Source organism: Alosa sapidissima, chromosome 9, assembly GCF_018492685.1.
Source record: "Alosa sapidissima isolate fAloSap1 chromosome 9, fAloSap1.pri, whole genome shotgun sequence".
Classification (NCBI taxonomy): Eukaryota; Metazoa; Chordata; class Actinopteri; order Clupeiformes; family Clupeidae; genus Alosa; species Alosa sapidissima.
Genome location: NC_055965.1, coordinates 1,550,857 through 1,578,144, shown reverse-complemented (window position 1 = coordinate 1,578,144; position 27,288 = coordinate 1,550,857). Strand labels below are relative to the sequence as shown.

At 40.9% G+C, this 27,288-nt stretch overlaps 3 protein-coding genes and 1 long non-coding RNA gene across 4 annotated transcripts; 3 read left to right on the top strand and 1 right to left on the bottom strand.

The window, feature by feature from the left end:
- Nucleotides 1-463: 463 nt before the first annotated feature.
- On the bottom strand, nucleotides 464-14,966 carry nup133 (nucleoporin 133). The gene is made up of 26 exons (XM_042105650.1): nucleotides 14,736-14,966; nucleotides 14,501-14,616; nucleotides 14,296-14,399; nucleotides 13,701-13,805; nucleotides 13,246-13,377; nucleotides 12,690-12,860; nucleotides 12,406-12,561; nucleotides 12,148-12,218; nucleotides 11,682-11,829; nucleotides 11,113-11,263; nucleotides 10,703-10,860; nucleotides 10,390-10,478; nucleotides 10,056-10,219; nucleotides 9,490-9,584; nucleotides 8,760-8,984; nucleotides 8,221-8,343; nucleotides 7,540-7,639; nucleotides 6,890-7,132; nucleotides 5,309-5,442; nucleotides 5,037-5,195; nucleotides 3,770-3,905; nucleotides 2,373-2,491; nucleotides 2,120-2,200; nucleotides 1,728-1,792; nucleotides 847-935; nucleotides 464-691 (listed from the first exon to the last, which is right to left on the bottom strand). Exons 1-26 carry the CDS (start codon nucleotides 14,858-14,860, stop codon nucleotides 561-563), a joined length of 3,390 nt encoding a protein of 1,129 aa, XP_041961584.1. The 5' UTR covers nucleotides 14,861-14,966; the 3' UTR covers nucleotides 464-560.
- LOC121719865 lies at nucleotides 2,486-4,806 on the top strand. The gene is made up of 3 exons (XR_006034390.1): nucleotides 2,486-2,567; nucleotides 3,180-3,268; nucleotides 4,631-4,806. It is a non-coding gene; the product is annotated as an uncharacterized LOC121719865 (long non-coding RNA).
- A 48-nt stretch (nucleotides 14,967-15,014) lies between the features above and the next one.
- On the top strand, nucleotides 15,015-16,441 carry pigl (phosphatidylinositol glycan anchor biosynthesis, class L). The gene has a single exon (XM_042105652.1). The coding sequence runs from the start codon at nucleotides 15,015-15,017 to the stop codon at nucleotides 15,849-15,851; it is 837 nt and encodes a 278-aa protein (XP_041961586.1). The 3' UTR covers nucleotides 15,852-16,441.
- A 2,349-nt stretch (nucleotides 16,442-18,790) lies between these two features.
- Nucleotides 18,791-25,362, top strand: soul4 (heme-binding protein soul4). Its single transcript, XM_042105654.1, has 6 exons — nucleotides 18,791-18,940; nucleotides 21,792-21,986; nucleotides 22,251-22,342; nucleotides 23,008-23,146; nucleotides 23,402-23,585; nucleotides 23,884-25,362. The coding sequence occupies exons 2-6, from the start codon at nucleotides 21,827-21,829 to the stop codon at nucleotides 24,056-24,058; spliced, it is 750 nt and encodes a 249-aa protein (XP_041961588.1). The 5' UTR covers nucleotides 18,791-18,940; nucleotides 21,792-21,826; the 3' UTR covers nucleotides 24,059-25,362.
- The last annotated feature ends 1,926 nt before the right edge of the window (nucleotides 25,363-27,288 follow it).

The following is a 27,288-nucleotide window of genomic DNA, read 5'->3' as shown; positions in this document are numbered from 1 at the left end:
CCCAGTAAAAGCTGTGGTTATTAATCGGGGTTGTCCACCAAATTAACCTCACCCAACTATTTATAGGAGCCTCAAGTCTCTCTGAGACATCTGTTCCTGCCAGTAGTCAAGTAGATCAATTGCACCCCTCAAGATTCCTACTACAGCATGAAGTGTATGTCAGCATCTGTGCCTCAAAGACGTTTGCCTTGGACATGTATATTTAGGGAAGAATATATTGACCAAAAGGATCAGTAGAAGCGAAAGCACTTCTAGGTAGGGAGAGGGAAGGAGAGGGGGCAGAGCCAAGGAGTCCAAGTGAGGAGGAAGTCTGGGGGGGTGTGAGTGGGTGGGTTAGTGGCTGAAGGAGGGGGAGCACTCCTCAAGTTATAAATAAACATACATACCCTTCAAGGGTCAGAACGAGACACTCTTAAGATTTGCTATCTGTATTTGGCTTGTAACTTAAAAAAAGAGGCTAGAATATCTTAGAAAATATTTATTTAAAGAAACAGTCTTAATTATGCATATCAAAACATATGATGAGACAACATGAAAACAATATGGCAGGAGGGCAGGGTTCAGATCTGTAGGTAATGCTCATAGTTGGCTCTCAGTACAAACTCAAAATAAGGCTTTGCCTTCAGACTTTCCATCTCTTCCAACTGCATCAGGTCTCTGACGTCAGGCAGGTATGTCTGCAGGGGAACACCTGAGAGAGAGGATAATCCATACACGAGTTATAAGACACAAGAGTTGTAAGGAAAGGAGAACAGCACAAGCTCTTCATTCTCACCAACAGCCTCAAGAATCCAACAATGTCTGAATAAGCCCAATAATGACAGCATGCACGCATGCATTTCTTACCCTCTTCAATTAGCTTTGTGATAATTCGGATAAAGATGCTGTCTTTTGCTGCCTCCACTGGGTTATCATTGCCATCGGCTGATGACCAGCTAATAACACAGGCAGAGAAATTTAGTTAGAAAAACAACTTTCAACGAACACCAAACGAATCTGTTGGAAGTGAACAGAGTTCATGGGAACCGTTTTGGAAGTGCGGTTCATGACCAAACCAAACAGCAGTAACATACATCAGGTAAAAGGGATCACATAAGGACCAGATGTACTACTTAGAATCTTGTAAGTGGTTGATTACTGGATTGCTGTGTAATGGTTGGAAGCAAGTGGGCAGGGTTTCAGAATGAATGGAAAGCTGAGTAGGCCTAGAGGAGTCAGTTCGGTCCAGGACCTCACCACGGTAGGAACAGTAATTGAGCCCTTTCATTGAATGTTTTGGTGCTATGTTCAGGGCTTAAAGCAAGTACAATTTGTGTGCATGAAGTTATCAGAAACTTTCAAAGCAGTTAAATAGAATTATCTTTTTTTGCAAAGTGCATGAGAGCTTGAAGCAATGTATTTATATATACACATGTGCTGCTTTTATAAAAAAAAAAAAAAAAAAAAAATTCTAATAACTGCTTATTTGTGGACTTAATTGTGGCAAATGCAACACATGCACCATGTGCTCTTGTAGCTGAGCCATTATTTGTTGGAATGTTGGACTGAACCACTGCGGCGTTTCCGACATAAATCCAGACAAATGTACTATTACCAGTGCCGTTTCTTAAGGGGGAGGGGGACAGTATCAGATAGATATCAACAGCTACTCAGAATGAAAGAAATAGGATTTGTGGTCCAGTTAAACATGGGGAAACGGCTGATGTGGAGGTAGCAGCTGCACTTACTCGTCCCTCTTTAGAGCTTTACAGAGGATCTCACACTTCAGAGCCTCAACGTCCACAGCATCGTCCTGAACACATACAGAGAGCTTCGTTAGCAGACAGAGACTATTGCTAACTACTCAGGAGTGTTGGAACCCCTCAGACATACAATGTGAATACAACGTTTTCTTCCTTTAAGGCTTTAAATCATGAAATTATTTTCCAACCACTATCGTTTCAATTCATGCATTTTGTTTTTGGAGATTGATGAAGATTGAGATAGATAGATACTTTATTGATCCCCAAGGGGAAATTCATATTCATATTCAATTTTATATTTGTCATATATTATCAGAAATCTTTGCAGGACCACTGTAAATAAAGGATATGTGTGTTAAGAATGAGCAGATTCAAACCTCTTCTATGTAGTCAAGAAGGTCCAAGGCTTTTTTGAAATCATACTCGTTGGCTCGGCGGTTATCATCACAGATGTAAAGCTGGAGGGTGTAGAAAAGATGGTATACAGTAAACAGAAAGCCTTGCCAAGGAATTTTCATTGCAAAACATGTGTGGGAGGTTGGCACCATAGTTCTATGAAAGTATTATTGATAGTGTGTGTGTGTGTGTGTGTGTGTGTGTGTGTGTGTGTGTGTATGTGCCTCCACTCACATTAATCAGGTTGTGTGCACTGAGAAGAGGCATTGTGTCAGGGTTCAGCTGTTTCTCCTCCAGCAGCTGCTTGGGTAGAGTCTCCTGATGCAGTAGGAACCTTTCCTGCTCTACGATATCTGGAGGAGAAACACATATACCAACAATCAGGCAGTCCTACCCTTCAATTCAATCTCAATTAAAGTTGAAATTATGGTAACTCTTTATTTTAGCAACACACGTTAACCATTAACACATAACTAATATGTGTATGTATGAGTCTAGATTAAATGTCATTACACATTTATTACGCCTTTTTTCAACAATTACTTATTCTTACTAAATAGGTGATTCATTCTTGGTAAATCCTTAATAAGCAACTAGTTGGTCTTTGTATTATGTTACTATTATGTCACAGATTCAGACAGTGTATTAGGTGTCTATAAACTCTATTCTGATCCATGCTATAGAACAGGAACGTTAGATCAAGGCGAACTAGTTGCTTATAAGGACTTACCTAGAATAAATCAGCTATTGAGACAGAAGAAGAATATGCTTAATACTAATGTGCTTAACATGTACAGGTGTTACCAAAACGACCACAGAATTATAATCCCATGAATTTCACAGCATAATCTTCTACTGAGAATTGTAATACTAAGGAAGGCACTCGGGACTATGGCTATGGAGCCACTACAGTTATAGCTATATCACTATAGAATTAGATTCTGTATCATTAACTTGAATATTATCGTGCCAGAGTGTTTTTTTTCTACTGGACAGTTTTTTTTGTAAATTTCTTTCATATGTTTTGTTCCCATTCTATAGCATTAGGGAACATGGTGTTTGCCAGTCCAGAGGGTCAATTGACCAGTTGCTGCCCCCATGGTGGTCAATTGACCAGTTGGTGCATGGTGGTGAGTTGTGGTGCGGCGCTGAGTCAGCGTAGGGGCCACAGGGCCTCCCTCTGGGGCCGCACGCCGCCTGTCGGCACGCCTCTATTACGCCTCACAGTAACTGACCACAACCAATGGAGCACATTTTAACAAACTATTCACCTGGACACATAGCAATAGCAATCTTACTGCCACAGAAATCCATAGGAATAGTGACTTTGAAAATACAATGAGTAAGGAATTGAAAAAAAAAAAGGGTAACACTTTACTTAACAGTATCGACATAAAGAGTGACACTGTAATGAACATATGACACTGTCATGACACATGAACCCTAGCCCTAACCCTAATCCTAACCTCTAACTCTAATCCTCTAAGAAGTGTTATGTCATAAACGTTTATGACACATTCATGACAGTGTCATGTCACTCTTATGTCGATACTGTCAAGTAAAGTGTAACCAAAAAAAAAAAAGATATGGTTTGTGTCATTTGGATGCTGGGAACTTCTTTTAGAACATACCATCTAGTTGCTTCTGCATGGTGCCCTCTGCCATGTTTGATGCTAGCGCTGTTAGCTTGCTGAGGGCCAGCAGGGTCCTCTTCTTAACAAAGTACCGAGTCTCCATCTGGGCCTGGCTGTGCAGGGTCTCGTGGGCCTGAAGACAGAGAGAACACACAAACACAAACAGCTTTAGGGGGTGTGCATGTGCTCGTGAGATTCCTGTAATGCCACATAGCCACCGTGAAGACTGTGTGTGTGTGTGTGTGTGTGTGTGTAAAATTGTTCATAAGATGATATTCATAAGATGATAAATATTCATAAGATATTCATAAGATGATATTCCTGCCTTCTCATTTCAATGCGTTTTCTTTATTTTCATGACTATTTACATTGTAGATTCTCACTGAAGGCATCAAAACTATGAATGAATGCAAAGTTATTTGGCCCACAGATGAATATTTGTCAAGTTATGGCTTGCTGAATATGGTATTAAATAAAAAAAGAAATAGCAACTTTGAAGAAACTAGAATATAAGACATATTTTCAGTTATTTCACACTTTTTTGTTAAGTACATAATTCCACATGTGTTCATTAATAGTTTTGATGAATCTACAATGTAAATAGTCATGAAAATAAAAGAAAACACATTGAATGAGAAGGTGTGTCCAAACTTTTGGCCTGTACTGTATATTCATAAGTAATACTTTATGTCCTTATCTTTCTTTCAGTCCAAATCAGGGTTGAATAGATTAATTCAACTAAGCCAGCTGTTTCCTTGTCATGTGTTCTTCCACCCATGCCATGACTGTTTAAATGTAATGTTATATCTTTGTATTTAATTACATTTTTAGTTATTGGGGAATATAATGTTTTTACAGTGTGCCACAGTTCTGCATGAGTGCCTCCCCGGTTTTAGAAGTTATCTGTTCTGGATTGCCAGGTTGGCATTAATCAGGGTCTGAGTCAGTGAGATCTACACACACTGGGATGACCGACGCCATTTCTCAGCAACCTGGAAGGATACTTGGGCCCAGACTATTTGCTTGTTTTTAGTTAGGACAGCTGGTGGGTCTCTCCCTCAGTGTATAGCACTGTAAATAAAACAGCTCCTGATATTCCTATTGCCTGACTGGGTCTTCATTCATCAAAATTACCATCAATTTGAGTGTGTGTGTGTGTGTGTGTGTGTGTGTGTGTGTGTGTGTGTGTGTGTGTGTGTGTGTGTGTGTGTGTGTGTGTGTGTGTGTGTGCGCGCGCATGTGAGAGAGTTGGAGAAATTCCTACACTCTGGTAGTCGTGCACATGAACGTCATGAAGCCAGCTGAGATGCTCATGGGCCTGCAGGAAGCTGGCCAGCTGTTGGTGCTGTGCGATTGGCTGGGAGAGCAGTTTGCCCCTCTTCCCCTTCTCCATGTACCAACGGAACAGGAAGTCTGCAAAGTTCTGCAGAAAGTGGAGACAACATCTGACAACTCTGGAGAATCCTCCACAAAACATTTATGAACTGCTTGATAAGCCAGTGTGATAAGGGGACATCAGGGGCTGGTGGCTCTTACCTGGTCTGCAAATTTAGTCATGTAGTGCTGTAAACGGCTCTGGTTGTCAGTCTGTTCACACATCTGCACCAGGATGTCAAAGTCCCCATATTTCTCAGCCAGGGCTGACACCCACTGGTACTGACCCAGCTCCACTGGTCAACACAAACATCAACACAACACAAATCAGTGTCATGGTACACAACACAATGCCTACATCCAAGCAGATGAGGAAAGAAGGGGCTACATTAAGATTTTTGGAGGAAAAGATCAGGCAGTCTGCCGAGAGACCTGCCCCAATAGGCGGCATTGGACCATTAAACCAAACAATGAACCAAAACATACAGCCAAACAAGGCAAGAAATGGTTAAGCGAGAACAATATCAACATGTTAGAGTGGCAGAGCAGAGTCCAGACCTCAATCTGTCAAAAAGTGAGCACAAGGCCAGAGTGATGGCAAATAATCGTTCCTGACTCAAAACCCGGATTGTTGTTAAAAAGGTGCGGTCTAGAATCATTGAGGAGACATGAAGAGGCTTGGTCGGTATTATATGAACCATGTTGAGAGCTGTGAATGCAAATAAAGATGTTTCTATTGATTATTTTAAAAGGCTATGAATAAAATTTGTCTAAAAAGATGAAAACGCTTCTTTTTTTGATTCCTTGTTTCTCCCACATTGTCTTGCAACCTTTTTGCATGTGGCAGTGTCATTTTCAGTCAGAACAAATATATTGGTCAAGAGAAAATCAACATTAAATCAATATTTGCCAGGGGTATGAATAATTTTGTTCTTTACTGTATATCTGAAACACTTGCTAAACTTGCAGCACATCCATTTAGATATCTGCATTAGACAACCTTCCAATAAGCGTCCACGCATGTCTATTTTTTTTCATTGTTTTATATTGAAGAGGTTCATTAGGCTTACTGTTTTACTAATTCTTACTGTTTCTCTGTACAAGCCAATAAGGTAAAATTGTGTACCTGACAGTTACACAAGAAGTTTCGGCTACCTTGCCTCTGTAGCCTTCATCAGAGGGGTCACGTGATGTTGGTGTGACGTCGTCTGAGCTGTGTTATATGGAGTTTTCCATCCCACCTGATGTGGTGGGATGGCCGTGTCCCCTGGGGTGCTCCGGGGGGGGGGGGGCGGTGCGCCCTCTGCTGTCTGGTGGTTTTTCATGGCTCCTTCATCCCGGTTCACAGTCTTTGGGGCCTGCTTCCTGGGGACACGGCCATCCCACCACATCAGGTGGGATGGAAAACTCCATATAACACACCTCAGACGACGTCACACCAACATCACGTGACACCTCTGATGAAGGCTACAGAGGCAAGGTAGCCGAAACTTGTCAGGTACACAATTTTACCTTATTGGCTTGTACAGAGAAACAGTAAGAATTTTTTCATTGTTGTTTAGTCACAGATTTCCAACATTTAAATGCCTCTTGGATATCACCCTTTGTCAGACAAGTCTAAGAGATAAACACCGTTGGTAAATCCCAAGTAATCACAAGATACACACTTTCTCCAGTAGGCCATATTTGGAAGCGTTCATATTGATTAGAAATGGCTTGGCATGCATGAAAGCGTGAACTCACATAGTGGCAGCAGCAGCTCCGAGCGTCTCTGAGTGTACTCCATCTCCAGGGCGCTGTAGCGGTCAGACTTGGTGGCCCTGTCGAGTGATCCCAGCTGGGCCACATAGCCACTCAAGTAGGAGTTGAGCAGTGCCACCAACTGCTCACTGAGGGTATTGCGCAGCTCTGAGTCGGCATGTGGGTACACCGTCTTCAGGATAACCTCGTGCTGCCGCGTGATGACTGACCGAACACCACTAGAGGCTGAAGGGGGGAAATGATCAGGGGAAACATGTTGATTAAGAGCCTGTTATTCATGCCTCCAAGCAGAGCAAGATCTGATTCATCATCTTTTGTGGATGTGGATGGACCCTGAGCAGCAATGATATAACCATAATGGAATAATAATTGTAGAAGCAATGGTCACTACACAACCACCCTCCTCAAATATGATTGTTTTGACAATGTTACATGAGAATGTTCCAGACATGTTCACCTACAGCACAGGGTATTTAATACTTCTCCTGTGTATTTCTAAAAAAAAAAGTCCTGTCTTTAGTGAACTGAAATGCAAAAAATATATATTTTAAGAAAACATGTTATTCATCTCTGAATTATTAGAGGAATATTTAGTTAAGGTTGCATATTTTGCAGATGTGGGGGTGTGTTACCTGTCCATGGGATATACTCAGGCTCAGAATCAGCCGTCTCTGAAGCTCGGTAGAACGAGGATTTACTCTCTCTGTACTGGCACGCTGCTTCAAGCATATCCTGTGAAATCCAAACTGTATTGTTTAAGTACACCCCACATGACTTAAGCTGGATTTAATCCAAAACATTCAACTCCTCTCCTAATAATTGATTTTTCAACTAGGTTTTCATAAATACAAGAGGTTATTGAAGGAGGTTACAGATAAGTGTTTGAGAAGGGTGGGCATGAATATTGTGTGGTTTTCTGGTACAGGTACTGGTGATAATGAGGTGGAGTTTCACTAGTTCGCCCATCGGCATGATTGTTATACTGAGTGAATAAGCTAAGCGCGTGTTTGGCATGGTAGCTGGCCGTGGTCATGGAATGCCTGAAGCGGAGATCGCGATAGAGCGATGGCCGCTTGCACCCCCAGTATAAGGAGGATGCGTAACTGGGCTATCAGTGAAATGGAGGAGTAAGGGGAGGAGGGATAATTTTGCGAGCGCCGCGGCGTGTGACGTATGGATAAGGAGGCCGGCTTAAATACCCTGGCGGCGGAAGACAGGTGAGTTAATTGCTGTCAATCATCCCTAAGGCCTCTTCCCGAACTTTGTTTAGAAAACATCATTAAGTAAGATGCAGAAATGTTGCCTTGACACACCTTGAGGACCACGTTGACCTCAATGACAATCTGGGCCCACTTGAGGGAAGTGATGGGATTCTCCTTCAGAGCCTTCTCTTCTTCATCCAGGAGACACTCAAAGATGGCAGAAATACCAGACACCTGAAGCACAGGTCTTGTGTTTATGAAGATTCAGAAGGAAGAAGTGCACTGACCACTAGTGAATACGGTGATCATCATTTCTCTGATGACCAGTAAAGACATTACTAATACTGTAACTTCAGCCCTTTCATAATAACAACGCATGAAAAAAATACTTTTGAATACAATAATGAATGATTGTATGTATGATGTATGAATTATTATAAATTATGATATATGTTATAAATTATGATATTATTTACTAATTTCAATTTAATACCAACAAGGTGCAAAATCTGCTGCCCAAACTAAATACCCTTTGATAAATGGCTTCTATGTGGTCCATAAATGTTTAAGTACTTGTCTTAATTTAGACTGGGATGCAGAATTAGAGAGAGCAGAATGGACATTGAACAGGTTCTTGAACTGTCCTGCACCTCTCTGAAGAAGACATCTGCAGGGGTGAGGCTGGCAGGCACGTCAGCGCTGCTCTTCTTCAGGGCACTGGCGATGGCGGGGTTGACCAGGTCTGGGTGCTTGGCATGGTGGTTCTTCAGCACAATGGCTGCGGTCAGCTTTTCTGCATGCTCACAAAGCAATAGCCTCGTCGCCATGGGAGATGCGCGCACAGTGGTGGAGCTCAAACGCTCCAGCAGGCCCATCTGGGGGAGACCAGAAGGAAAGAAGATGGAAAACAGAGAGTAGATATTAGTGTGAAATCCTACTATAGACAACAAGAGGGATAATGATCCTAATGAGAGAGAAAAGCTGAATACTATGAGTAGTGGGGTCAAGCTGGCACCTTGAAGGTTGTATCAGCGATTTCAGGCCCAAATAAGGCCCTAACATAACTGATCACATTCATCTAATCTTTCCTAATGATCCGCTAGCTGCCTGCCCCATAAGCAGGCCGTCAAAAAAACGCGTCTCTGTAGGCAGCCTACGCTCCGAGATCTGTACACAAAAACAAATAGCTACCAACAAGGGTTGGCAACCCTTTAAAAGCAAAATAAAGTGTTTCAACCAATAACCGACGAGATGCACGTTTAGGAGTTTTAATTGCACGGGAGGGAGTAGCGAGCTAGCTCTCTGTTTTGTTTGAACATCAACAGAAGTTACGTATCCCCGCTATCGCTGATACAACCTTTAAGGTGATAATGGCTTTACCTGATTCAGAAAGTCCATCAGGCAGCCGTGGGCCTTCATCTTGTCCTCCAGCTGGTGCAGCAATATGAGGGAGGTCAGTGGAAAGCCAGCACCCTCTGGTCAAAAGAACATCACCATAATGCAACTGTTCACATTTACATTTGTTTTAATTACAGCACATTAAAGAAATGTTCCACCTTTAGACACAGAGTCTTTGTTTAAAATAGTGTAGATATTTGAACTCAACAGCCAATCAAATTACACCCTCCCTTCCATACTCCTGATGCAACTTTTTGATTGGTTGGAATTGTTTATGGATGTGTACAAACCACTATGTTTCCCATTTACTGACCCAGGATTGTGTATGAATCACATATATTGAGCAGACACTTAAGAGAACCACAAGGAGGGTTTTGATTAAGTGCATTACATAAGAAAAGTGTATTGGATAAGAATGGCGGACCTTTAAACACCATGTTTGGAACAGTGGGATTATCTGGACATAACACAATGATGTCTCACTGCCCTTTAATGGAAGCTTCTCTTAACTGATTTTTCTATCTCTGAGATGTTCTTTTCCTGCTCACCATCAGGAACGGACTCGGCCCAGCGAGGATCAGAGGCCGGATAATCGTCCACGAGGTCACAGCTGATCTGCGCCACGACCTCGTCCAGCTCTGCCCCCTCGCCTCCATCTCGCTCACTGGGCAGCAGCTCATCAGTCACCGTCTGAGCACCAACCACATCGTGCCTTTGGAAAAGGGAGTGTAGGATGGCACTTAGTCAAAGCACAGTGTAAATGGAGTAAACATGGCTCTGATTTGATTTGATGTCTCTCTACTCACTCAAAAAATAGTCTTAAAAATGAAGCACCAATAAGGACATCGTAACTTTGGTGTACGCGTGTGAGAGGGCACATACCGACAGAACTGCAAGAAAGCGGATTTCAGTAATTTGATTTTGTCTTCCTGTGCAACTTTATCCATTTTAGGCATTTCTGTAACAGCAGCCTATGGACATAAATACAAGGGGAAATTATAGGAGCTGTTGATTCCAAAACAAGTTAACAATCATTTATTATAAAATCATCTTCATCTTGCACTTCAAAAAACAGAGTGCCTAAAAACAAAAAGAATACCTGACAGAATACAAAACAGGCTTTCTGTAAGCTACTATTCTGCTGTAGTGCATGCACAGATTAAGTGCCTGATTTGGGTTTCTATCTGGCCTCTACCTCTGATCCTGCTCCTGCCAGGGAGGAGCAAAGGGAATCCTCCATCATCTCAGGAAGCATGGAAGCACTCTCCCGAGGAACCACGGCAACAAGCCCACTATTCTGGGAGAAAAAAACGGGCAGGTTCGCACATACACCTCCGCCACGGATACGGTCTCCTGTAAAGTCCACATACACATGAGACATTTGTAAAAATACATCAAATTACCGTAACCAATGCTGTTGCTAAATGCAAATCCTTTCAATTTTAATATTGAAAATCAACAATTAATCACCACAACTCTGATGACTGAATGTTTTTTATATTATTTTAACGTTAATATCTGATTAAACTGTCCACAACAACTTAGCTACAAATGATCAGACTCTTCCACCAACACCCACCTCCCCCTAGTCTGTGACTACCCTACCTGGGTCACTAAAGGCAATCCTCTCCTCGGGCAGGGCTCCCCGACCTCTTGCCAACGAACAGGTGAACACCATCTCCTCATTGTACAGGTAAGCAGCACTGCGAGAGCCTCTTGGCACAACCAGGTGGGTTGTGTGCATCTCCTCCTCACTCTGCATAACAACAACATATGAACCACACAATCAAGGTTGATTGTGGACATGGATCAATTAAATAATAATTAATAATGCTTATTGTTGATATTTGAGCTCAACTTCCAATCAGGTGTACACCTCCCTTCTGTGTTCTAGAGGCGACAGGCTAATAGGCTGGAGCATTGCATGGTTTGGTCAGGGTGTTTACAAACAGAGCCGAGACTGAGTACAAACACTGGAGTTTATAAAACTAGAATAGATGCAGACTGCACCTTTCATAACACCTACACATACACATTAAACAATGCACAGCATGCTCCAATGACTGTACTCTACCATAGCATAATCTAAACTCCACCATAGCATAATCTAAACTCTACCATAGCATAATCTAAACTCTACCATAGCATAGTCCATGTCACTGTGAACACTGTACCTGAAAAGCAGGGTTGTGTTTGGTGACTTCCACGGAAATTTCATCAGAGGTGAGGGAGAGGCGGTCAGGCAGCAGCACCAGGCAGTAGTACACCAGGCAGGGTGTGTCTGCAGGGTGCCAGGCTGCAGCCAGCACAACCAAGCCCTCCCTGAAGCAAAACACAACATCAATTACAAGGAACATTTTCTCTACTTTATATCTGCTTCTGAAAAGAAAGATCAATTAAAAATTCATCACATAGCTAACAACCAGATTTCTGTACAGCAGCTTTGGATGTCACCTATATTGTGATCAATAGTAGTTTTCCTCGATTTCTAATATGTGATTATACATATACATACAGTATATATATATCAGGAATTTAATACTTCATTCACCATCAGTGAGAGCTAAGAATGACTCGAAACTGACCCAAATGTTGTTTGGATTCAAGTCTAAAACCACGTATGACTAATATTTAACTTACTGGCTCAGCTGAAGGTCCAGGTAGGCCACATTCACACCTGCCTTTATCTCACTGTAGTTGGCTTCTGACCCCTACAAAAGAAACATGAATTGATAACGGTGATTTCTTGAAGAGCACAACATCAGTGATTTAGAGAGACATCTCATATAAAAACATACTACACTGTGGATTATCAACATACAATTAACAATGACACTTTGGAAGTATTCTAAAATAGGCCCTACACCACATTATTCTCGTAGATAAGCATGTGCTAACCCAGATAGCATCAGAGATGCACTCTTCCAGACTGCTGACTGGATTCCAGCTGAGGACTTGCAGCTCGGAGTTCTCGTCCACCTCCCACTTATTGAGTCCTGCTGAGGTCAGTGTGTAGAGACTTCCAGTCTCAGCCACCCAAAGAACGCTGTGGACCTGCACAAGACACACAGGTGGAGGCCGTTAGACACTTCATCTTAGAAGATAAAACCCGACAGACAGTGACGGTGAATTTTTGTGAATAAATAAAAACGGCAAAAATGAAAAATTGCTGGCAGACTGACTGTGACATCTGTGGGAGGGGCTAACATGCCAAAGAGGCTGGAAACGCGACGTCCAATGCCTGACAGCACCCCCTGACCCTGCTGCAGAGGTCGTAGCTGCAGCTTTCCGGAAACATCCATCGCCACCCTCAGGAGCTGGCCTTTGTAGGAGGAAACAATGAAACTGTTCCCCTGGAATATCAAAAAGCAAAGCAGGGTGTCAATATTAACATTAGGGTCATTTCATGCCAATATTGGATTAGGCAACGTCAGTAATTTATTCATGACAGTAAGAGGGATTGGTCAAATGTGCTGAGTTCAGTTGATGTTTCTACTGAGCTTCATTAAAACACTAAAGGCCATATATCATTATCAACTGGTTTCAAGCAAATACATCAAATTCAAACAGTGTGTGTGTCTAACTTCTTGAAATGTCTGAGCTATCAGTTGTCTGATTGTCTACTACTTAAGTTTTGACTGATCATTTCTAATCTTTGTACACTGCAAGATATCCTTCAACAGGAAGGAGAGTCAGACCGTTCATGTGTTGGTGGTACACACTATCCAAACGGCTCACCTTTACTGCTGTAACAAAGTTGCAGAGGTTCCCCCCAAGGTCTGCGGTCATCTCCACATAGCTCCCCTCATGGGCTAGACTGGCCCAGAAGCGGACTGTTCCTTCAGGTGACACCGCCAGGACGCTTATTGACTGTAGATTCAGAGGAAGTCAATGTTAGTGTATGCTACACATGATGAACTTAGTCGAAATTCATGCAATCATTTTTTGCTTTTTTATGTTACGTAGGAACATTCCCGGGTGACAAATACCGTAAAACGAGAACTTTACACATTTTACACACTACTTTTCCAAGATACTTGAAATTTCCATCATTTGCTTTTCCTTAAAGCGTTTTGGTAATCAAGGGCACTGGATTTTAAAATGGTAAACTCAAAAAAACAAAGGAAATATAAACTTGTTTTGTTATGTTATGCAATGTCCTCAGAGCTTGAAAAGAGATACACAAACGTAACCTGTATAGGAGCACTGTCCAACGGGTTAGAGGAGGAGATGGAGATGAGGTCAGCACTGTAGGCAAATTCACTTGGGGGTAACTGAAGATCCTTGCACACTGACAACTGCGAATCATTTCAAAAACACAGTGAGACATAACATTGGACATTAATATCTTAAAGCATTATTCCTAGCTCTGACTTTATAAGATAGAAGACAAACATGGTCTTAGCATGACTGGGCAGTGGGCTTGCCATACAAACTTTTAATGGTTCAGTCAGTTAGAACATGTTTGTCTTCCATCTTACAAAGTTTGGGCTGGCTATAAATAATATGCATCAGCATAATAATGGGCAAACATTGCTACCCAGGTAATGTGCTTTTCAGACTGTAGAACTAAATGGGCTGAACAAAATATGAACAAATTGGATCTGAACAGAAATACTTTACATGATTTGACTTTCATATGATAAGGTTTGAACAAAATCTGAGACTCTGCAGAAACATCTTCATCTGATTTTACATGACATGACATTTGACCTATATGCGGACTATGCCGTTAGATCAACTGTTCTGCACCATTTCGAAATGTTTGCGGTCCTTAGGTGACAATACCTTCGCGACCGCTGTCTGACAAATCTTCCAAATGACAAGTCTTTCTCCACACGCCATCCACGCCCAGCCTGTCTCCTCGATATTCACAGAGATCTGATCATCAGCTGGGGAGAAACACAAAGAGGGAATGCTGAACCACACTCCTTTCCTAAACATGACACATTTACCACTACAGTTACGACATCAAACCAAACAAAAACCTTACATTCTGCCATGGTAAGTGCCTCCATTACTTTGACTGGCAGCGAGGAGCCAAATGTCTGCACATCAAAGTTGATCGCTTCAATTGTACCATGGCTTTGTACTCGTGTAGGGGTTGATCTGGAGAGAATAAAGTAAAGTTGCTAGGTTATGCTAACTGGTATTTTTAACGTGAGTCTAAACAATCTTCGGCCTGGGTGCTCCATTTGTGTTTATGATGAGCCTGGCACTTAGCCTACCTCGCTGGCATTGACGACCTTCGGGGAGAGAATAAAAGTCCTGTCGGAGTACAGCTTAAACTTTTCCGACCACCTGTTCTTGTTTGCCTTCGGCCAGAGCCTAGTCCACCACGGGGTGAAAACATTACCGTGATTTATTCGAATGCCAAAATAAAAAGAAACCGCTCCGGGATGAAATCGTTCACTACCGCGCACGAAGTGTCGCGCTCAAACCTCTAATAGGCGCGGGATATTTACGTCATCAAACACGGCGGGCAAACACGGAACCTTGAACAGAACATGATTTTGTCGTCCGTGATACTTTTCTTTGCATTTTACGTAGGTTGGATAAAATGGATTTATCATCGATATCACAGGACATCCGTAATGTCAGGTCTTTTATCCAATGACCCTGAACATAAAAGGGGTTTCCGAGATGTACAAGAAACTTCTCTCGCACTTGATTCAGGGCGAGCATTGTTTGTAATTGCACATCCTGATGATGAGTGCATGTTTTTCAGTCCTTCAATAATTATGTTGTTGAAGCAGAATGTTTCTGTGCAGTTGTTATGCTTGTCATCTGGTAATTACTACAATCAGGGCGTGCAGCGCAAAAAAGAACTCCTCGACAGTGCAGCCGTTTTGGGAATAGCAGCATCCCAAGTCTTCATAATTGAGCACAAAGATCTTCAAGATGACCCTAAAGCAGAATGGAGCATTTCTCTCACATCAAACCTGATTTTGAGACACATCCAGACACATTCCATCAACGTTGTACTGACATTCGACGGAAGTGGAGTAAGTGGCCATGCCAACCACATTGCCATCTACAAGGCCCTCAGTCATCTTGCTGTCACTGGGAAAGTACCACATGACTGTCATGTCCTGGTTTTGAACACCATCAGCATCTTCAGAAAGTATCTCTCCATCTTGGAGCTGCCTATCAGTTGGCTAATTCCCTCTGACCTGTGCTGCATACTTAGTTCAAAAGAGTATAAACAAGCCAAAAGGGCCATGTTCTGTCATCGCAGCCAGTTGTTGTGGTTTCGCCACCTCTACATACTCTTTTCTCGCTATATGTTTGTCAACACATTCCACGACATCCCCCTTTCCAGGAAAGATATCAAAGTCTATTAGTTTGACCTTCCATTTTGTCCTCACAACTTGAGGAATGAACTAAATTCACCACTTACAACTAGAGGTATACTGACCAATTTACCGAAATGACTGGTAGCCCCTATGGACACACTAACCAATGCACTGGAACAATTACGTTGTTACGAGTATGGACACACTGACCAATACACTGGAATGACTGGGCTATGTTTACGAGTATGGACTGGCCTGCATAAAGACACAGTTAAACCGTATGTTACTTTTTACCGACTACGGCTGCTGGTGTATGCACTGACATTTTATTTTAATGTTATTGAGTTGTATCTTCCGATTTTCTTCTTGACCCTTTGTTAAATTGAAGCATATACCGGTAATAGCTCCTGTTGAACCATGCTAATTGATGTTGCCTTTGATTCATGACTCTCCTAAAGAAAACATTCAGTTCAAATTGATCTCAATGGACACTGTTAGGACTGTTCTGTTACTTGGTTTTGTGAAGATGATTTGTAGTAGGCCTGTTTTTACATTCATGCTGCAGAGCTGGTGCCTTCCTCGTGTAATTAAGGACTTTTATTCCATTACTGTAAAAATAAATATCTTTACTATGTTAATCATGCACTTACGCACACTGCTTCAAAAATAGTCAGTAAACAAAATGAAGCCACATCCAATATACAGCTTTAAGTTGTATTGGCCATAGAACACTGATTCAGAACTCTGTTGTACATTACATTACATTACATTACATTTGGCTGACGCTTTTTTAACCAAAGCGACTAACAACATGGTAAACAGTAAGTTTTAGAACAATTCTCACAATTTTAGGACAGTTTAAAAAAACATTAGAGTACAGTAAGAATAAGTGCGTCGGTGAGTGCTGTTTTTAACAGTTACTTGTCAGTTTAAAACGGCTGGTGAGTGCTAGGATCAGTAAGACTTGTTGTAAGTGTTGCTATGAGAGTAGATGTTCTCTAAAGAGCTGGGTCTTCAGGAGTTTTTTTGAAAGTGGAAAAGGATGTCCCTGCCCTTGTAGGAACTGGCAGTGTGTTCCACCAGCGAGGAACAACAGATGAGAAAAGTTTGGATTGGCTTGAGCGTACCGGTGGTAGAGCTAGACGTCGTTCGTCAGAGGAGCGCAGCGGTCTGGAGGTAGTGTAAGTCTGTATGAGGGCATTCAAGTAGGTGGGAGCAGATCCGGAGACTACTTTGTAGGCAAGCGTTAGAGACTTGAATTTGATGCGGGCCGCCATAGGTAGCCAGTGTAGCTGGCAGTGTAGAAGTGTAGCTAGTGTTGTAACCACTAGAAAAGCACCCACTTCCCTCAACTTTCAGATTAACTGTCAGACTCCCTTCCTGCTGGAGTTAGGGTAGGTAAAATGGGTAAATTGACTAATCCCTGAAGGGAAACTGCATTGCAAACTCATATAAAATCACCAGAATCCACTTGACATCATGGAAATGATGATGCTGATGCAGTCTGGTATGAGCAACAGCTGACAGGAACCAGATGTATGGCAATCGGCAGCAGCCATGTCCAGGTGAGAGTGCCGGCTGAAGTATATAGCTGATGGGATTCTCAATTCTAATCTCAGGGTCATAAAATAATGGGCAAGGATAGATAGATAGATAGATAGATACTTTATTGATCCCCAGGGGAAATTCAAGGTCTCAGCAGCATACATACAAGACAAACACATTCTTTAACAGCAGAAGAGTAATTAAAGTATATAATATAAAAACACAACTAAGCAGTAAGGACAGTAGAAGATAAAGAATATGCAAAATATACTAAAATACAAATTATACTAACACTTAATCTAAATCAATTCTAAAAACAGTATCCACATAGTGGTGAAGGCGCTTGCAATGACTGAGGCAGGGACTGAGCCTGTGATTCTCTGTGCATAGTAAGGTATGATAAGGTGCTCTAAGGTGCTCTGTGTGAATGAGTGTCATGGTGGTAGTGCAATGGTGATAGTGCAAATGAGTAAGTCAACAGTGCAACAATGCAGAAATAAAGTAAAGGAAAGTCTATATATCTATATATTTAACTATTTAAGAAAATGTATAAGTGTGGCCACAGTTTGGCTGTGGCATGGAGGGGGGGGGTTATGCATATGTGCTAATGTGCTAATATAGCACGCAAACAGTGAGGCATAAAGACAGTGGTACAAGTGGCTAGTGGACAGACAGTATCCAAACATGGAGGGGATGGGAAGGGAAGTGGCACCTGAGATTAGACATGAAAGACTAGAAGTAATAGTTCTGTAATAATCTGTGATAGTTATAGGCTAGTTATGTAGCCTAATAATCTGTGATAGTTATAGGCTAGTTCTGTAATAGCAGGAATTTTGAAAAGTATTTCAAGAATACAGTTTTTTGCCTTAAATTCCCTGATAATTCCTAAAAATTGTGACCCTATGATCTTGTGGTTTTGTGTGATTGTTGGAGGCAGAAGTTGTTCCAGGAACTGTCAACATATGCAGTTTAAATTGATTCAATCATTGCATGACATGTGAAAACACAACACAGAAGTAGACCACACAGAGCCTGAGGGGGCATGCACATTTATTTTGGAGATAATGTCAGACCATATTGAACTTTTTCAATCTGAATCATCCTATCTGTTCTGCTGTAAACTGGGTCTCACACACTGGAATTATTTGTTTTACCCTTGACCTGCAAGGAGTAATATACCCTACATTTGGCTGACTGCTAGGCTACTTTTCACCCCATGTGTGAACGTTAACTCCTTTAAATAAAATAAGTAGCCTAAAATAAGTGACTTATTTTATTTCACTTGTGAGTTCCACGTGTGATTAATCACAGACAAGCACATCACACCGTAGGCATGCTGTATTTTCTAACGAGCCCTAAATTTGGGTTGTAAACCCAAGCTAGCGCGTTTTCTTTTAGATCCTCAAATAACAAACACTTTAGTGCGCTGTTACATTTTTCTCTGAAAGCAAGGATAAGACTGCCCTCTAGTGTCGTATGTGAGTCTTCCTCGGACAACATTTTTACGTGTAGCCTACGTCAACGTCCACTGACTGTCGGGTGACACATAAACACAGATTCTACCTTTTGCTACAATCAACTTCCCCCCTCAGGTAAGTGCTACATTAGGACACAAGCATTGTTACAAACGAAATAGAGTAGCCTAATCGCCAGATTATTAAAAGGGAAGGCTAAAACAACGTCAGGCAAAGTTTGCTGTGTGCAGTTTCCAGCATAGTGTTTATGGGGAAATATTAGCTTGCTAGCTAGCCTAGATTGTTAAACTGTAAAGATAACCTATTTTAATTCCACCGCTTAATAAAAACACTCGTGTAGTGTAGCTCTAGTGGTTAAACTGTTCAGATATGTGATAATACCATAGCCTACTTGTTATTTTAAATGTGTGGTTATTCGAAGCCTCTGTGCAATCAAGCGTTCGATCATGTTTTTGTTTCTTCTGCACCGCTTGCCATGTTAGCTTTTTTTGTTGTGCTGCTGCTGACCTTACGTTTTATTTGGTGATTCTTCTCCTGCTCGTTCAGTGAATGAATGGGTGTCATGCATGCTTTGATGAATATGCCCTTAACTTCATCGTGTCGTTTATGTAGACACCTTACGATCCAGTAACTTGTTGATGAAAATCGCCGACCATGATGATGTTAGCTTTAATCCTCATTGTTCCCGTACCCAGTCCATGTTTCCCGTACCCAGTCCATGTTTCCCCTTGACATTCAGTCGGGCTATTTGGACATTTTATGGCAGGATTATTTCGAGTGAGCTCAGGCAAGCAATTTTGTTCAAATAATGTCCGGGTTGGTCAGTTATAAAGAACATTAGTATTACATCAGTTATAAAGACACAGATATGCGCAGTTTCATGCAAGTCATTGTTATGGGTAATGGTAGGGCCTATAGCAAGTTTCAAGTTTTATTGTCGCATATAGGCTAGCCTACTTTGCAATATAGCGAAATTATTGTGCCACAGTTGCAGTAGTGCAAGGATGGGTAAATAAACACAGGGGAGGGGGGGACCTTAAATAAAGGGAGTTGAAGAAGTACCACCTCTACAGGACCACACATAGCCAAACTATCCATGCACACATTATACAGCCATATACCCCCCACACACCCACTATACTTGCATGCAATGCATAAATAAAACCTCATGGACATGGGACATCTTGACCGCTTGTGGAAAAAAACTGTCTCTGAATCGTGTGGTGTGGGTGGTAATGCTCCGGTAGCACTTGCCAGAGGGAAGCAAAGAGAAGAGGGAGTGAGCTGGATGGCTGGCATCCTTGATGATGGACTCAGCCCTCCTCTGACAGCGTGTGGAGTAGATCATTTGAAGCTGAGCCCCAACGATTTTGGATGCAGTCCTGACAGTCCTTGACAATACTTTGAGATTGTGAGCAGACAGGTTCCCCAGTCACACTGTGATGCATCCAGTCAGGATGCTGTCAGTAGTGCAACGATAAAAGTTCACCAGGGTTTTTGTTCTCACCCCAAAGCTCTTTAGCCTCCTCAGAAAGAACAGTCTCTGCTGTGCCTTCTTGAGGGTACAGGTGGAGTGTAGGGACCACGAGAGGGAGTCAGTGATCTGTATCCCCAGGAACCGAAAACTAATGTACCAAATAAACCAAATAAGCCTAATTAACCAAAGCGACATACAAATAACAACAATACAGTTTTTAACAGTATTTAAAACAGTATTTTAACAATTTAACAGTAAACAATTTAAAAAGTTTGTAAGACTACACCAAGGAGAACAGCAATAATAAACAACAATGTCAATTCAATCAATAGCCTAATGAAAAATGTCTTGGTGTCAGGGGTACGCTGGCAACTACGCCAGTCCGTCCTGCATCTTTTGTCTTGTGTGTAATTTATTATTTTTTTAATTTATTTGTCATGTCTTGGTGTCACGGGTACACTGGCGACTGTGTGTTAATGTCGTGGAGCGCTTTGGGTTGCACTCTGTGCATAGAAAAATGCGCTACTGTATATAAATGTAAGTTACTTACTTACTTACAAATAACAAAGATTTATATTTATAATAATAGCTAGACTTATGTTAAGGTCTTAATAAAATCTATAATCTACTGACAAGGGTGACTATAGAACCCTGGAGGGGTCATTGCAAGATATTTTTTGGTGAACATCCAGAAAACGTGCGCTCATTTGACTAAATTGTGCGTGCATTTTATTAACATGCACATGTTTTACTAAATAGTGTGCTCATTTTACTAAACTGTGCTCTCAATTTATTAAATCATACACACATTTTAGTAGATTGTGTGCACGTTTTACTAAATGGTGCGCTCATTTTACTAAATTGTGCTCTCATTTTAATTTTTGTAAAATGAGCGCACCATTTAGTAAATTGTGCACGCAATAAGTAAAATTTGTGCACAATTATGTAAAATGAGTGCACTATTTAGTAAAATGTACACACAATTTAGTAAAATGAACACACAATATACTAAATTGTGCATGTGACCACAATTTAGTCAAAATGAGCGCACATTCTCTCGCTATACAAAAATATCTTTTGGAAACCCCTAACTTTCAAAATATCCTGGGCTCTGAAGGTCACAACCTGTGCTTTATGTTACTGTAGGCTACCAAGGCAAGAGAGCATTGTTTTAAAATGTCGCCAGAATTGCATAGAATATGTAAGAATTATTTTGTAACTTTTGCTTCAATGTTAAAAGCCTTACTGATTGAAAGATGATGTTGAAAAGATGGACAATCTCTGACTTAAAGATCCTTGCATGAAAGACCAGTGATGATTTTTCACATGGATATGGCTTTTTATACAAATACGAATGCGCAGTGAAGGTAACAGTAGATTGGTCAGAATATAAGACATTTCTTAGTTTATTGAAACATGGTCAAAAGTAAAGCTCCCTGGTTTCACAACATCTGACCTAGAGGAAACTTTTAAGGTATTTTCTTCCCACAGCTCAGTCCAACTCCAAGAGGCATTAAGCCAGGAAAATGGCATTGATCTCAATTGAAGACCTTGCCGCATTGGATGATGAACAGCTGGATGATGACATCACAGACAGCTCTGAGCCAATGGATGATGAGAATCAAGACAGACTGCTTGCCCATTGGCAGGCTGTGGGTCGGACCCACCATGTGTCTGTTCCACGCGGTACACAGGAACATGCTTGTTTACTATGAGAAATGAATTGAGCAATTATACTCAGAATTAATTTTCTGTATAATGCATCATTAAGATTTTATAATAACTGATTATACTCTATTTTACTGTTAGAAGAGGATATGTTTGATGATAAAGCTACTTGTGTTTTACTCAAAATCTGCACCCAATTGTAATAATGCAATATATATATATATATATATATATATATATATATATATATATATATATATATATAATGCTCTGTACTGACAGAAATGACCGGACCCATTGCTGAGATGACCCGGAGGAACCAGGAGACTGAAAGGGAGCCGGTGCCCTTTTCTGTTATATCTAGACGTGAAAAGGTATGCCACTGTTCTGGTACTTAATTCCCAACAATTGGGTTACTCAATTGGGGATGCACCGATATATTGGCTTAACATCAGTGTCGGAAAATATTTTAAAATAAAAAATCCGCTCCAACCCTCTCTGGTATCGGCCTATTGGCAAATAATATGACATGTACTGATGGCAGTGGCTGATGTTTATGTGTTATATGTTGATGTCAGTGTAGCCTGTGTTGTGTTTATCGAACGGTTCAGTCCTGTAATCATCCAGCATCGAACATGCAAACAACAGCACCTCGGATTGGGTGTGGAGTGTGCTAGCAATCGAGCTAAAGGTCCATGTGCTAGCTCTTTTACTGGCGCGTCTCCTAGGGCGTTGGAAGGGAGGTTTACCTAACACAGATACTGCACAGCTACGTACCAGCTGGCTACCGTTACATCTGCACTAGATAAATAATGTATTAGCTGTGTTGTCTGACACATTCATAGTGAAGGGCTGAAAGACTTGAAAATGGTTTAGTTATTTATTTATAATGAATATTTTTTTTTTTCACTGAACTTGACTTAATAGTCTTAATTGCCATATCGTGTGTGTGTGTGTGTGTGTGTGTGTGTGTGTGTGTGTGTGTGTGTGTGTGTGTGTGTGTGTTCACACGCGCATACGTGTTGATGATTGGCTGTAGCTGGGAGAAGTGATTGAGGAGAGGCTATATCCAGCAGGAAAGTGGGCATGCATCACCAAATCAGAGAAAATGTACGAACAAAGCATCTCTCTCGCCTTCATGCAACTCATGCGTTTTATCTGCAAGGAGAGCTCTGCTGGTGGGTAAAACATGCATCCTTGCAATTGTTTCAGTTTTTTTCAAAGAAATTATGGTATACCTAGAATCATTTTATTTAGGTTAGCAAAATGTTTTTTTTTTTTTTTAAAGAATGTTGAATTCTAGTTGAAAGAGGTTTATTCATTTGGTGCAGAGATTGTGAGAGGGTGGTCTATATGAAATCTTAGAGGGAGTGAACATTTGTGTACAGTTATGTGGTTTGTGTCTGACCTCTCCTGTTTGTTTTATTCTGTAGGCAAGTACTTGGGCATGACTGTACCTGTGCTGGCTGAGTTTCAGTTGTCAGAGAGCGGGACTGACTTTATGAAGGATGTGGTGACCGCTTACTACCTGCCTGGACAGTACCAGACCAACCCACCTCAGTCCAATGACCCTGAAATCACCATTTCTCACAGAGAACCTATGAGAGTTATCACACGGTAAGAAAACAGGTTTCTTAATCTGGAAGCAGAACTCAAGCTTACCTTGGCCATTATGTGTTGTGTGACATAAGCTTTGTCACATACAGTTATACAAGGTACAATATGTAGGGAAATGCTTGTCACTTCCAGTGTGAATTAATGCAAAGGTTATATATACATATACATATACATGTGTGTGTGTGTGTAATAAACACAGGAATAAATACAAGATGTGAGTAAAGTGAATTGTTATGTATCATACCGTAGTAGTAAGTTCATCAAATGTATTGCATTGTAAATGTCTGGTCTCCATCAGAGTGTTTTATGGGACCACCACTGAGGAGACTGTACAGCGGCAAATTCACCTTCTGTGGGAGTTGCTTGGGGAGGTGGAGAACGTCCATCGCCACATGTACATGGTAGCAACCTACGAGAACCCAGGGGTTCCTGGACGCAGAAATGAGATCTGGTTTATCTGTAGAGATCAATAAACTACAGAGACCCCTTCAGTTGTACTGCAATCATTTTGTGGACCCCACACATTTATAACTTCAGTCATACAACGAGTACCCTTTTCTACTCTCTTCAGAGACCGCATGAATGCATCAGGTGTGTGTTGGTTGGCAGGCGTGTTCATTGCTTTGTAGTGTACATAGTTACTGTGTGCTAAATATTTATTTTAATCAACATCCCTCAAAGCACAATCTAATTGTAAGCCCAGTCCTTCTGTAAGAGCATGATTCTCTTTTAGCTGTGTCTGCTACATGATGCCTGCACTTTGGTAATGTTTTTATCTTTGTCCCAATTCCTGGGATGACTCAGTGGCTACGAGTAATACTTCTGACAAACTAGACTGCAGCTATTATTATTATTATTATTATTATTATTATTATTCATATTGTTATTATTTACACACCTGATAATTGTCATTTCCTCTCGTTGTCTGTCCAAGAACATTTCTTACCAGTGTCCTCAACAGTAAGACAGTTGTTCTCCTTGTGGAATTTTCCTCCTCTTTATACCTATATTGTTTAAAATTAGTAAACCTGGCACCGTCTCTACAGTTTGTCTCGACCAGTTGAAGGCCCTCTCAGACAAAACCACTTTTCAATTGCAGACAGTAAGAGCGATTGCCCATTCTCACTTCACACTACACAGATGGAGTTATTGACATTGACTGATTGAATATCTAACTAATGATTGTTTTCACTATACAAGAGATACACTTGTGGTGGTTTTCCCAGTACTTTTCAACTAGTACAGTGTCTGTGACTGAAAAGTTGTGTGGTAAATAACCGTGCTGGCCACTAGGTGGCAGAATGGCCATAACAATAGACCTCTTCGCCTTAATGGCAAATGTACATTTTTTTTAAAGAGCAAAAACTAATTTTTGAGCAGCCGAACCGAGAGTTATCTGAGGGTTATGTACATTTCTTATACAAATGGGGGGTGGAAGGGGGGTTCTCATATCTTCTTCTTTGTGTCATGTTGTGTTTACAGCATTTGCATTTTTGTAACAGTAGTTTTTTCCATGTTGTAATAGTGTTTTTAAAATAATATGGTTCAGTGTGACACCCTTTTGCTAGGTTGCTTGTTTTTTTAATGTTGCATCTGCTGTTCAGTGATTTTATGGTTTAACTGACTTTGCAGGACAATTACTGTACAACTATTACAGCTTAATGTAAAATGTGGCATTATGCAATGTACTATTGAGATATGAAATTGAAACAGAGAGCTGTTAATATTTTATATTTTTCTTTTGAGAAACAATAATAAAAGAAAAACTCTTATGAAACTGAATATGTTCTGTCATTTATTTCTAGGGATCCAGTGACCATGCTAGTGTAAGAGCTGTAATGGCTACCTTTAAATGTAAGTTTTAATAGTCACCATAAACTTTCACCATATATGATATTGCCAACTATATTACCCAAAGACACCATCTGCATGCTATATTTCATCAGTGCTGATCCTGGTGTTGTTACAGTGTTGATTCTGGTGTCGGTGAGGTTCAGGATGCTGTGAGGGTAATTAGCTTACCAGTCACCTTACTGCTCCTGTAAAATTAACACCAAAAACTAACGGAAGCATATTTTAACTAATACCTTATTGAATGATGTTTTAGTGTATTACATTGTTATATAAGAGTGTCTGTTTGGTACATCTTGAATATTTTATCCCACGGCTCCTTGCTAAAATATCGAGATTCATCAAATTGTCACAGTCCTTGGCAGATCACCAAAGATTTGGGCTCTAGGTCTTGGCTCCGTCAGGGTCATCCCAACACTCATCTGTTGTGAAGCCTCTTTTGTAGATTGTGGGTGTCTGATCTTTCAAACTGACAAACCACTTTCCCTCATGGTGGGAATAGTAGTCTTTTGTTGATGTGCTGTTGATATGCATACCTTTTCGAGTTATGGATACAAATATCACACTTTATCCTGTCAAACCACAGATTTGTACACATTTTGAGAGCTTAGATGGATATTGGAATTTTACTTCCATCTACGGATTTAGCTTGGCTTGAGTGGTTTTTTCCCCCATGAGGAATGGTTTCTGTCTTGCCACATAACCCTGTGGTCCAAACAAACAAGAGGTTATTGTCACATGTAGAGAGCAACAAGTACTCGCCATAAATTCCTGCAGCTCTGTTAATGTTGCAGTAGCCATTTCACAGCCTCCATGCCCAGTCTTGTCCTGGTCTTGTCATCTATACCAATGGAATGTCCTATTTGTGGTGAAGCCACCATTGTGCCAATGTTTTCTCCTTGTATTGACTATTGTCTTCTTTTTTTCTGCTGTAAATGCAATTCTAGAAAAATGCGTTTGTGCTCTTTCCGTTACGTCTCACCCATGAGCCCCGTTAATGTCCTGCTAGAATGTAGACCAACGTTCTACTGTACAATAGACAACCAAAGCATGATGGGAAGGTCCTAAAGGTAGGCCACTGCTGACCTTTATTTTGGGTTAATCAAAGTCATCTCAGATGATGGTTTAAATATGAAATCAGTGCTTCTCCATTGTCAAAAGAGGTGTGCACCTACTTTTATAATTTTTTTGCTAAATAAATAAAATAAAAACATTTGTAGAAGCACAATTCCCCTGCAGCCTTTTAGTCTTAGCTAAAACAAAATGTAATGCAGTCAGTGAACTGATGTTTCTCTAGATTGCATTGCTATGGTTTGGAAATGCTTCTTTTAAGAACTTTCTTGCAGCCCGATAAGTGTAGGTTATTTTGTAACAAAGTTCAATAATAATAACAATGATGATGATAATAATAATAATAATAATAATCACTTGGTACGGCACATATTGGGTGCTTTTTTTTAAATTTAATTTGGGTAGGGGCTTCTGAATGTGTTTTTACCTTGGATTTTGGTGGTCGGAGTATAGGCCTATATGACATTTTAAATGTGGATAGTAGAGTGATGCTACTCCTTAGAAGTGTTTGCAATTATCTTTCTTTTGCAACATCAAGGGCATCTTTTTTTTAAGTATGCCTACTTCTTTGATTCATGTCTACATCCTAGGCCTACTTAGTTATGTGTTGTGCTGTTGATATATATAGGCCTAGTCTACCTGACAAAAGTAAAAATCCTTTAACACGTTTTGCATCATTGGTTCATTACCCTATATCTTGGGCTCACTGTTGGGAGAATCCACCTACTGCCTGGTCTACCTATTACCCCTCACCAAAACCGGAAACTGCTCATCAGAGGGG